This window comes from Phaethon lepturus, unplaced genomic scaffold (genome assembly GCF_000687285.1).
Source record: "Phaethon lepturus isolate BGI_N335 unplaced genomic scaffold, ASM68728v1 scaffold5105, whole genome shotgun sequence".
Classification (NCBI taxonomy): domain Eukaryota; kingdom Metazoa; phylum Chordata; class Aves; order Phaethontiformes; family Phaethontidae; genus Phaethon; species Phaethon lepturus.
In genome coordinates, this window is record NW_010539768.1 from 42,892 (window position 1) to 55,784 (window position 12,893).

At 36.0% G+C, this 12,893-nt stretch overlaps 1 protein-coding gene across 5 annotated transcripts in view; it reads left to right on the forward strand.

The window, feature by feature from the left end:
* Positions 1-11,223, forward strand: part of PUM2 (pumilio RNA-binding family member 2) — a 49,143-nt gene extending 37,920 nt beyond the window's left edge. For 4 of the 5 annotated variants that reach the window (XM_010287207.1, XM_010287210.1, XM_010287209.1 and 1 more), the window contains 8 exons: positions 1,108-1,375; positions 1,940-2,069; positions 4,019-4,147; positions 4,424-4,561; positions 6,147-6,272; positions 7,234-7,355; positions 8,208-8,400; positions 9,113-11,223. In XM_010287207.1, coding sequence (XP_010285509.1) covers positions 1,108-1,375; positions 1,940-2,069; positions 4,019-4,147; positions 4,424-4,561; positions 6,147-6,272; positions 7,234-7,355; positions 8,208-8,400; positions 9,113-9,244 — 1,238 coding nt within the window. In that variant the 3' untranslated portion in view covers positions 9,245-11,223. Of the gene's footprint in view, positions 1-1,107; positions 1,376-1,939; positions 2,070-4,018; positions 4,154-4,423; positions 4,562-6,146; positions 6,273-7,233; positions 7,356-8,207; positions 8,401-9,112 lie in introns of all 5 variants that reach the window. The other variant, XM_010287211.1, reaches the window with a different exon arrangement.
* The last annotated feature ends 1,670 nt before the right edge of the window (positions 11,224-12,893 follow it).

The window sequence follows — 12,893 nt, forward strand, 5'->3', positions numbered from 1 at the left end:
GGGAAACTGAAAAAATTTTCCAAGTCATGCTTGATAATTTTAGGTTGAGTGGGGTTTTTTAAGTAGTAGAGTTGAGGTTTCTAGATGGGAGTTGTCTTTGAATATTTCTGCTTCTAGTGCAGTAGCAGTATCCCTTTTAAAATCATACTGTAGTTGGGAAAGGTGCTTTGTTTGCATGCTTATCATCATTGCTGCCTGTTGTAAAGTGGAGGGGAGAGAGATCTGCTGGAGGAGTTCAGAGTGACAATCAGTAAATCTGATTAGAGAGCAGTATGTGAAGAGAGATTCACAGGACTGTGAGATGATGATAGCTGCAGGTGGAATCACTAGCAAAAAGGAATAGAACCTAAACATAGGCTGGCAATTCAGTTCTTAAGAAGTAAGGAAAGAAAGTGTAATGAGAGTGATGAATGTGTTCGCAGCAAGAAAAGGACTTCATGTTTCTACAAGGAACTTCAGTTTGTCATATCTTTGGTTGTTTCAGAATTAAGTAGAGCATTCTTAGTTACTTGGTTTGAAATTTGACATATTTAGTGCTTACAAGAGGTACCAGATTGAAAACCTGGGATGCTGAAGTCATCAAATATCCTGCAGAACATGTACAATATGACAAGAGGCACCATGTGTGTCTCCCCAAAAATGCCCTTTCACACTGTAAGTTGGAAAGGTACTTCAGTAGGGACTGAAGGGTAGTTCAGATTTCATGGTCTATTTTGAAACAATTGGCTAACTTCAAGACTACTAACAAGGGTATAAGTCAGTATTACTTGTGAAGTGGAAATCTGCCAACTAAGCTAAGGCCCACCCAGTTCTAAAGTTTTTGTAAGTCTGAGTGGGTGCTCACTTTACCTGCTTCATTATATTCTTCTAATGACATTTCTTTTCCTGGTGCCCTTCACATAAAATAAAAATGGGGAGGAGAACGGTTTTATTCATTGGAAGATAAAGCTATCTAACTCTTCCAACTGTAATGAGGTAAATATAAATAACAAGACAAAGCTGCTGTTTTCTTTGGCTCCAGGGTGTATCCGTAGTTCAAGTACACATACTGTTTTGCTGTTGCTTATTTTCCTTATAGCTTTTACTGACAGAACTGCTTCCTTGTAGGAGGACTGACAAATGGTAGTGGTCGCTATATTTCTGCAGCACCTGGAGCCGAAGCAAAGTATCGCAGTGCAGCAAGTACCTCCAGTCTTTTTAGCTCCACCAGTCAGCTCTTCCCTCCTTCACGCCTTCGTTACAGTAGGTCTGATATTATGCCTTCTGGACGTAGTAGATTGCTGGAAGATTTCAGAAACAATCGTTTCCCTAATCTTCAACTAAGAGACCTTGTTGGACATATTGTTGAATTTTCCCAAGACCAGCATGGTTCTAGGTAATTATTATAGTAAAGTTAATAACTTAATAATGTTTTACTGCTTTGATACTGTTACATTAACATCAAACATTTGAACGAGCTGCTAGTCATCTTAGTACAAAGCATGCCATTAATTGGAGCTCATGCTCTTACACTGACCTTTTTCTTCTCGAGGAAATTTCATTATAAAAGTAGTATAAATTTAGCTGCTTGTAGAAGTTCTCAGTGTAGAAATAGCCTCATAACTGGACTTGTAAACTCTAGTGTTTAGGTATCAAAAAAGCGTTGATTAAGAAAACAAAATATCTGGCATCTGGAATGTAAAACCATTTTTTCACCAATACATCATCAGGTACTTAGTTATTGTTATTCTTTTCATCTTTAATCCTTTTCAAATGAAAGTCTTTAAGTATCGTTTTACTAAAACGTATCCTTTTATATGCAAAGTCACTACTTTCATTTTAATAAGTTTTATAAATGTTGAATACTTTGTTTAGAATTTTGAGGTGTCTCATTGAAACAGCATCTGAGAGGTTTTCCTGTTGATTGTGTAAAGCATAATGTACCTTTTTTTGCACTTAGATTTATACAGCAAAAGCTGGAGCGAGCCACTCCAGCTGAGCGCCAGATGGTATTTAATGAGATCCTGCAAGCAGCATATCAATTGATGACTGATGTGTTTGGAAACTATGTAATACAGAAGTTCTTTGAGGTAAGCATAACACTAAGTGTATGAAAAGAAATGTGAATGAAATGCTGTAAAATCTGATTAAATTTAACCCTTTTTTTTTCTTAACATCATAGCAGAATTTTACTGGACTTTTACCACAGAACCCAAGTGTATAACACTGCACACGTGTTTTCTGCTCTCCATCCCCTGCTTTCTTCGTAACAGGCACTGTTTCTCTTTACACTGGTGGTGCATACGTTGGTGAACATTGGTGAATGTACAGGGCTGCACACTCAGGCTTTGCAAGCCTTTTAGTCCACTTCACAGAGACTTTCAGCAGATGATGGGGAGCGTAAAGATTTGAAGGATACATTTTACTGGTTACGGCATCTTAGTAAAGAGTGGGTCTGGAAAATGCTCTTGCACCCAAATAAATAGCTGTGTGAACTTCATCCAGTGCTGTATATGAAGAAACTCACATAAAATGTATTGAAGCAGATGAATTTTGAGGAAGGGATGTCATAAGATACATCTGATATTACTAAAAGTAGTATTTAAAATAGCTTTGTTTTTTTGTTAAAAACTGGGGGCGGGGGGGGAAGCCTTGTCAAAGAGTTACAAGGTTTGAGTTACAGAGAGAAGAAAAAGCAATACCTGTGTCCTGGGAAAAGTTACATGTAGGAAAGGCATCCAGCATAGTGTAGTTTAAATTAAGGACCATATCAAAGTATGTGGGTGGATAGAGGTGAAGTTGCAAAATGTCCAATAAGAAATAAGACGGTTGCTGTAAACAGGAATAGTTTTTAGTGAGTCATCTATTAATCCATGTGCTTGTGGTTTTTTTACTTGACTTTTTTTTTTTTTTTTACAAATCAAAGCATCTTCTGAAAAGCATGGCTGGCATATGGTATGTAAGATCTTGGTCTTACTGAAGGGTCATCAATGGCTGTTTTGCTTCATAATGTTAGATTGGATGGATACCTAAATAATCATTGTCAGTTGAGTGTTTTCATCTTAATTTTGCAGAATAGTGCACTAGGCCTTAGGTGTAGTAAGGGACTTTGTTATTTAAGTAGGAAGGCGAAGTTGTTTGAGTTTTCTTCAGAGTCTTAGGTGACGACAGGTGTGGGGTTTGACAGTTCTCAGCAGTGCTGCATGAATATTGCTGGTGCCACCTAGCTAATTGTCCAGGTAATCACTTCTGTGTGGTCTCTTGTACTGTGCCAACTCGGGAGCTTATGTGGGGATCTGTGAACAGGGTTATGTGTATTATTATGAAGCTTGACTGCCTTCTCTGCTGAACATGGAGCAGCACAGGAGGTTGTAGTAGCACCGTGGAGGGAATAATATGGGCAAGAATTAGCTGCTGCTGAAAAATGTTGGTTGAATTACACTGTAATACAGCCAGTGTACAAAATAATTTTGATTTTGCTCTACAAAGCCTGAGTATTTCTAGATTTCCCAAAGTGCCCATGGTAAGAATGATACTTCAAGCCGCATGAAGTTACTAAGAAGCTACTTCAGGGGTTGAAATCTTTTCCCCTGCCCCCTACTGTTACAGCTTGCTTACTGTGTATAAGATGTAAGATACACTGACCCATACAAATTTGAGATATCTGAGAAAATCTGATTTGAATTAATGTGTTACAGTAATCTGTAATTAATTTGCCTGGTATAATTTGTCTAAATAAGTGGGTTATTGCACTTAAATATTCCTAGAGTCAAGTATAAACTACTTCGATCTCTTCTGTTGTCTTTCAAGGTCATGCATTTGGTAGCAGGTATGTGACTGGAATATGGAATATTACAAAATGTTGCGTTTAGAATATGAAAGCTTCTGGTAAACATAGTCACCAAAAATAAAAAGGGAAAAATCATTCAAGGCACACAGTAAACCTGTAATACATCGTGAAAGTACTTACTCTGACATGTAGATTCCAGCATGCTGCAATATGTCTTCATTTGTTAACAGCAGATTTATTTTCTTTTAGTTTGGAAGCCTGGATCAAAAGTTAGCCCTAGCAACACGCATACGTGGTCATGTTCTGCCGTTAGCCCTACAGATGTATGGCTGTCGTGTTATTCAGAAAGCACTTGAGTCAATCTCACCTGACCAGCAGGTAATTGTAAGTTAGAGCCATACTTTTTTAAAATTTTATTACTTTTTATTGCATCCATCTTTTTACTTGTTCAAATTGTTAATCATTCCTTTCATTATGAAATGCCCTAGAGAGTAAAATAGTTGTTTAAATTAAATTGCTGAGGTACACAAGTAAACCACCAGTGAACATGAAGATTGGACAGTTAGGATGAAATGGAATATTCCTTTGTGGGGGGGAGGGCAGGGAGGAAAAAAAATTCATTGTAAAGACATGAATAATCTTTTTTTTTTACAGAATGAAATGGTGAAAGAGTTGGATGGCCATGTTCTGAAATGTGTGAAGGACCAAAATGGAAACCATGTTGTACAAAAATGTATCGAGTGTGTTCAACCCCAGTCACTCCAGTTCATCATTGATGCATTCAAAGGACAGGTAGCGTCAGCAGTTCATTTCCTCTTCTGTAGGCTTGCTTTGGTTTGCAGATCTTTTCCCATTATTTGCATATACAAGATTATGTTTGACACTTTGCAGTCAGCTTGCTTTTAAGTAGGATAAAAAAGGGATGGCAAAATGGAAAAGCTGTTGAAGAGACAGTTAACGTGCTGTAAAAAGATGAATCTGTTGGAAGTGAGGCTCTAGAAGGACCTGTTTGGATGTATTATAAGTGGAGGTATTTGGCTTAAGGCTAGGCTTTCTGTTTGAGTTTTGTGATAATGCCATTTCAAATTTCCTTTATAACTGTTAACATTGCCATTTTTGACCTGATAATAAAGTATTTGCTCTTATCTTAGCATGAATTTTTCATTGAAATTTCCATTTTCTTCTTCTGTTGTTTATGTTGCAAGTCTGTCTTTCAGTGTTTCCCAGTTGAAGTCCATCATTAAGGAAATACTTTGAAGAAATACACTAATCTGTTCCCTACATATGGGCTAGTGTTAAGTGAAGGGGGGGTGTATTTGTTTGTTTCAGGTTGGGGGGTTTGTTTTGTTTCAAAAAAAGTTATAAGATAGATATTGTGCTGCAGGCTAGAGAATATGCTGCAGCTAAATAAGATTCTAATACTCTGAGACAAACATGTACTTTTATAGTCTCAAAGAATTGTAAAAGTCTTACTAACTTGGCTGTGTTACTACATTTTACTTTAATAGATGGCCAAATGTATTTCTTAACAAGATCTACAATATCCTTCTCTCACATTTTACACAACAGCAATACTTAAATTATTGTTGTACATAGTGGTAAATGGCATACCAAGGTTTCTAGGGTCGGGTCTTTTTGCATCAAAAAGTGTGTATGGGGTAGATGAGATGCAGTTTCTAAACTGTCAAGAGGGCCTCTTGACTAAAATGTGACTGTTTATTTACTGGACATCCATCCTCAGCTCCAAGTAATAATATATAATAGTAGCTAATCTGAAGTGGCAAATGAAAAATACCACACTTTAGTTGTCATGTAACAGTACGTATCTTTTTCACCTGCCTGCATTATTTGGATCTATGTCTAATCAGACAAGATTCTGTGTTCAGTTCCGGCCAACACTGACTCTTACATCTTCTGAAACACAAACAGGGCTTCTTGAGAAGAAAGCAAAAGGAATAGGCATGATTTTGACTGTATGTTTTGAATACTTATTTACAAACTTTATATCTGTAACAGCGAGCCTGTTGTATATGCTGGAATGTGAAATTAGTGAAAATCAGCCACAGTAATTGAACTTTTTTAATATAAAATTCAAAAATCTAATATAAATTTCAAAATCTTAAAATTTGAAAATTAAGTACAAATTTAAAAGGACAGCTTGAAAGGTGAACAGTGCTTAAGTAAGGGTCATGCTTCCAGGCTTTCTTTTGCAGCTACGTAGGCTAGAAACATTGTAATGAAAACTTGGGTTCTTAGTTGTACGATTACTGGAGTCCTTGACACACAAAAACCTGCATTTTCATCTTTTCCTGATAGTAATATTACTGTAGCTGTAAACTTCAGTTGGTTTAACTTCAGTTTGCAATCCTGTTTTAAGGTGTTTGTACTTTCAACTCATCCATATGGTTGTAGAGTAATTCAGCGTATACTGGAACACTGTACTGCTGAGCAGACTTTGCCAATCTTAGAAGAACTGCATCAACATACAGAGCAGCTAGTGCAGGTTAGTGCGTGTATTCATTTTTGAATGAATTTTAGAGCTCTTTTTTGTTTTAATAATGTATTCCTATTTCTTAGTTTAAGAAATAGTTTAAATGCATTTGCCTCTTTTTAGTTTTGTAGACATTGATTTTTTGTTTTTCTTTCCTTCCATAGTTTTAATGAAAATGAATTTGGAAGTTGGGAGGCAAAGAAGATATAAAAAGCCTTTTTCTTACACTTTTGACTGTAGCTTCGAATATACATTGTAAATGCACAGAATAAGTACATTTTTTATTGAAAAGATGGCCTTTTTGTAGTTTATCTTGATTCACTCAGGTGTCCTTCAGATAACTTCTAATAATGTCTAACCACAAATACATTGTCAAAAATATACGCGTTGCATATTCTTATACGAAAAGGGCACCTTTCCTAAAAGAAGGCAAGAGACCTTATGCAATGTGATTTTCTGTCTTGGTCTCAGACGGTCAAATTGAGGGCTATAGATGGCTTTGAAATTGAATCAGTTTAAAATACTGGAAGGGACTCGGTGTTCCATAGGAATTTCCACACATAAAAAGACAAGAATTGCCTTTTGCTACATAATTCACAGTCTACTTTATTTCTCAGTGGTTTCTTGTATATACACGTCTCTAGTTATGTGGAACCAAAGTTCAGGCAGGTATTACGGCTGTTAAGGAATGATAATCTTAATTTTGAGGACCTCTTTCTTTAAGAGGATAAAAGGTACTCTAGAAAAATGCTGTTTCTAGAGATTATTTACATTTTGCATGTAAATTTTGCGGTCCATTAAGGAATTCTTGATGCAATAATTGTTGCATCACTTTGTTTCTATAACGTTGACACTACTGTATTTTTCCTTCTATCTGTGCATATAGTAATTTGAAAGTTTATACAAATATACAAAAGCTGTATGGATTACTTAGTATGAACACAAAAGAAAATTGAAGTCATCTTATTTTCAGGATCAATATGGAAATTACGTTATTCAACATGTACTGGAGCATGGTCGTCCTGAAGACAAGAGTAAAATAGTTTCAGAAATAAGAGGAAAAGTTCTAGCTCTGAGTCAGCACAAATTTGCCAGGTATTGCACAGCCTTCGTATATTAAAGCTTCACTAACTTTTAAAAGTTGTAGTATTTTATTTATTTATTTTGTTACAAAAAGGGTATGATATAGGGTTTTTTTCTGTTTAACTTGCATCCTGAAATTCCATGTTTTTATAGAGATGAATGGTAGTGGTATTTTTATACTAGATTTGGGGAATGGAAAGGGGAAATGCTGTTCTGTAGCAAAACAAAGATTCCACAGGTTTATGGGATGGTTTTTGTTCACCTTGTACAAAGAAATGGGTTCTCAGCCTCCATGTAAGGATCCCTAGAGCCAGGTGAAAAGCTCTCCTAGAGCTTGCTTGATATGCTGCTACCACTGATAGTCTGGGACTTCTGTCTATCAGTCCAGACAAACAATTTACAAGTATAAAAAGGATAGCTTTAAAAAGTGATGGTTCAGCCTGACAAGGCTTTTATGCATTAGGAAGTCTCAAAGACCATTGCAGGAGTCCTGAACTACTCTAAAAATTAGAACCTAAAACTCATCCTTCAGTGCTTTTTGCTGAAATACAGATTATGTTCTTTTTGCTGAGGAAAACACACCTCAGAATTCATCCTGGATGATACCTACTGTAGGTCCAGTGGAAAACCTCTCCGACAAGATAATAAGTATCAGAAAATTACTTTTTTTACATGAATTGGAGTGTATAATCCTTTAACTTCCTCATTCATTACAGACTAAAGATTTGTAAATCAGGACTTGATGCATTTACAGTGCGCTCTTTAGCAGCATTAAGACACTTGAACTGTTCATATAAATTTAAAATTGCTACTTAAAAGAATATTACATCTTAAGTCACTGGATGCATTTGTCTTATTTTTCAGCAATGTGGTAGAAAAATGTGTAACTCATGCTTCTCGTGCTGAAAGAGCTTTACTTATTGATGAGGTCTGTTGCCAGAATGATGGTCCTCACAGTGCCTTATACACCATGATGAAGGACCAGTATGCCAACTATGTTGTTCAGAAGATGATTGATATGGCTGAACCCGCTCAGCGGAAGATAATAATGCACAAGGTATATTTGTATGTAGTTTTATTGGTTCAGAAAATATTATCTATACTAATTTTTTCTGCTATAATACCTTTCCCTGTAGATGTAAAACTCACTAGTTCTGTCATCTAGAACTTGATGTATAAACATTAAGTTCAGTAGATCTTGATAAAACAGAATATATTCAGGTCTGAGCACTGAGCTAAAAATGTAAATCTACATAAAAGTTTCAAAAGTTGGATTTCATATCCTCTCTTTGTGACAGCTTTTCTGTTAAAATACTTCTAATACTAAAACATATCTGTCATCTTTATTGATATAACAGAAGAAATACAAGTTTCTCTTTTTATTTGCTAGTGTCTGGTATAAATCCATTCTGCAGCTCCCCCAAAAGAGATTCCCACACTTCCTCACACACGGGCACATTTTCTACTTCAGAAAATTCAAACGTGGACAAAAGTGCTGTTGCCATAGTTGCCCTAGGTTATTTAACAGAGGGCCCAGTATATTCCTGCAGGAGCTCTGCTTCCCCCAGTCACCATCAGGGCACTCCCACAAAAGGGCTGCCTCCCTTTTCCTGTGACAGGTATGTCAGTTGTTTGGTGAGTCAAAATCACCAATTCTTCATCTTTCCAGAAACTTTACTGACATTTTTTTACATAATATTTTGAAAGTGTAGGAACCTCTACTTAAAATTTTTGAGGGGAACAAAGAAATAACGGGTTTCTTCCCACAGATTCGACCCCACATCACAACTCTGCGTAAATATACCTATGGCAAACACATTCTGGCCAAGTTGGAAAAGTATTACCTGAAGAACAGTGCTGATCTGGGGCCAATTGGTGGACCACCAAATGGGATGCTGTAAAAGACAAAAAGAAATGGAAAAAAATTTGAATTGTGAATGATCAAAACATACAACTTAACTATAAATGTTCTGTTTTTTTTAAAATCTATTTATTGACTTTGTTCATCCATTTGTAAAATTTTTATTCTTGTGTATATTTTTGGGGAGTGAAATATAAAAAAAAAAAAAAAAAAAAAAAAAAAGGAAAAAAAAAAAAGAAAAATATCTCCAGCCCTGATCAGGAGACCTATCAGATTGGATGGCTGGCAAAGCACAGAATGCCTGTATATGATGTAATTGTATCAAAATAGCTGTCACATATTTTGTAAATTTTTACCTTGTAAAGTCACTGAAATAGTTTTTAAAGGGAAAAAGTACAGTATTCTTTTAATACACTGGCTTGCAATCTGGTAGGTCTACCCAGCATCATAGCACAACAGGTTTATAGAGTTGTATATAGAATTAATCCTTATTTTTCCCTTTTGTGTGAAGTCTTTTATATACCAGATTAAAATCAATCAGCTGCATAAACATTATTTAACATGTTGAAAAGTTAAGTTGTATTTTGGTGGTTCACAACATACTATCCAAATAATAAACAGGGCACAGCAAATTAAAGGAAGGAATAACAAAACAATGGAAACTTTAAAAGACTAGCTTTCACCACTTGCTGTGGATACAGTCTCTTTAAAATGGTGCCCTAAGGTTTTCTCTAGTGATGTATTAAAAATAAAAATCTTGTATATACTTATATATTTAATTGTTGTACAAGGTAGAAGGATTAAAATGATGGTGGTACTTCCACTCAGTACACTGTTGGAAAAGGAGCGAACCCTGTATTAACTTTACAGTCAGTTTTACAACGCAGGAAGAGTAGAGATTTGTATTTTTTTATTTTGCATATAGAATTGTAAGGATTTGCAAGTGTTGAGCATTTATTTTGCTTTCTCACTGTAGATGCAAAAAATAGGTATTGATGAAGAGAAAAGGGGCCACTGAAAAGTAAACTTGATAGCTCAACATTTAAGCATGATTGATTAAATATTCAGATAGCTTTTTGCTTCCTATAAATATATGCATTGTATACGTGTAGCTAATAGGTGTAAGTTTACAGTTTGAAAACAAATCTCTTGTTTCGATGTTTATTACAAGCCTTGCTAATTTGGTAGTGATGCTTACCTTGGTTGTACAGATGTACATTTGTAAACCTTCATGCTGTAAATGTAATTTGTTTTACCCCTTTTTGGGACAAAAATTTGCATTTTAGTGTATATTCATATCCCCGTTCCCTTTTCTCCCCCGGCATATAGTGTTGTATAATGTAAATTTATTTCAGCAAATCAAGAGTGATTTTTTTAAATTCTATCTTTATATGGTTTCAGAAATATGAACCGGCTTTCTTTTTATCTATTGTGAGAAACATTATGTTTTGTTTATAACATAGCTGTTGATTCTGTTAATATGGACTCTTTGGGAAATCAATCTGTTGAAATTTTAAGTCGGGATAATAAGCATAGTAAGAAATGGACTGAAATATTTGGTTATCACAGAAACCAATGCTTCTTCCATCTTAATAAATGTGGCATGATTTTTTTGTACAGAAGAGTACTGTATTTTTGAATAGCCTTCTCCCAGCGTAAAGCAAATATGTATGATACTGTCAATTTTTTTCTCTGGACATATGACATTGTAACAGTAACAAAGATGATGTACATTTACAAGCGGCCTTATGTACATTTCCCAATGATCTTTTTAAGGCAGAATTGTGACCATATGTGTATAATTAAAATCCTTTTTAATCCTTTGCCTATGGAAATATTTTGGAAAAAGCTTACTTTGTATATTCAGTTTCTGAAAGATAAAGAAAGTGCTTTGTATGTTGTTGAAGTAAGTATTTTGTGTAAAACATTCATTTGGGTGACTTAACCTAAAGTTTTGATCAACAAGATAGTTTGAAAACAGTATCTTGAACGTTGATCAAATAAAAAGATGTTATGGTAGGGGTGTGATCGTGAGGAAAGAAAATAGTAGTGGTATAAACTTGTGTAAGGAATTCTGTCGTATTACTGTTTATATCAGGTTTACATAAATCTTACTGAAGCATAGGCATTACTTTTTTTAACAGTAGCATTAATTCATTAATAGGCAAATGGGAAAGTTTGTTCTGGCCTACTTCCAGTTTCTGAATCTGTCATTTAGTGCCTGCATTAAGTGATATAGTAGGCCTAATTATTTTTAGTAAGCACAATTCTAATTGCCAAGTAATTTTTGCATGGCAGTTCACAAAATTCTTCTCAAGAGGTACAAACCCTCTCATTGGAGCCGGAGCTTTCCCGTAGTCGCACAAAGGATGACGTTTGATCCACTTCCTTGGACACATTAATTCTCCTCAGTGACTATTTTTACCCCATGTATAAATGCTGTGCATTATAATCCACAGAGCCAATGTTCTCTTCAACGTGTAAGACAGTAAGTTAGGCTTTCGGGGATGTCCAGGCAGAAGCTGATAATGTCCCAGTACTTTGTCCCTGTAGCACTCATGCCATGGTTGAATTTAAACAGTCCTGTAACTATCATCCTTAGTGCTTTCAGTGTCTTGGAGGTAATCTTCCATTTGCTCTTCTGAAATCATTTTGCACAAATTCTATCCAGGAATATGAAAATCACTGGTTTTTGTTTCAACTATTTTAGGCTTTGGGTAGAACCACTAGACTTTTTGCTCAAGTATTGCTTTTTGATATAGATTGTTTATGGACCAGTTTGACTAGGTTTGACTCCAGGTGGCTCATATTGAATAATGTAATTTTCACATGTATATACTGTAAAAATCAAAATGAAAATGTGTGAATAACACTGTGTGAAATACATCTGGTCTTGCGTTTTTCCTGTAGGGAACCAGTCATTCCTTATATTCTCAGGTACACGACTTGCCTGCTATCTGTGGAGCTCAGCTTTGAGAAGGTACTCATGTCTAGTGATCCTGAAGAACCCTCTATTAGATCATGAAGTTTCCAGAGGCTCGTTCAGACAAGCTAAACTTTCACATTGTTTCACGAAAAATCTTTACAGATGTGTAGTTAAGGCTACAGCCCGATGACAGTTTCTTTGTACACCACTGGATCCAGGATGAGTTCCTGAGCATTTGAGAGGGCTAGGATTGATACCAATGGCATCACTGGATCCACACTTGTTTCTGTTGCTGCCCAGTTTTTTTTTCAAAGCACCATTTTTAGCTTAAGGTGTGGAGCAAGGGGGTCTGTAGCTGCAAGGGAGTGGGTCTGCTCTCTGGTGTTGAAATGACTCACCAAAGTGGCCCCTTACGGACGGAACAACCGTAATATGATGACCTCCATCGCTGACAACTAGATCCACTGATACTTTTTCATCAGAGTATGAGGAAGATTGAGGTTTCTGGGGGCATGACATCTATATTTTTAGCATGCTGGTGGAGATCTAGAAACCGACCTAGTCATTCCTCTTCCCTCTGCTCTCAGGAACAGGCATGTGAAGAGCTGCTCATGACACACTGCAGAGTCGTGTGGTAATTGGGTTGTTCCGTCAGTCGGTTTTGTTTCATCAGAATGTTTGATGGTCAGCATACTAGTAACTAGGAAAATGGGTAAAGAGTGGGGTGACAACAACTGCCCACCATGTCACGTAAGGAAGTAAA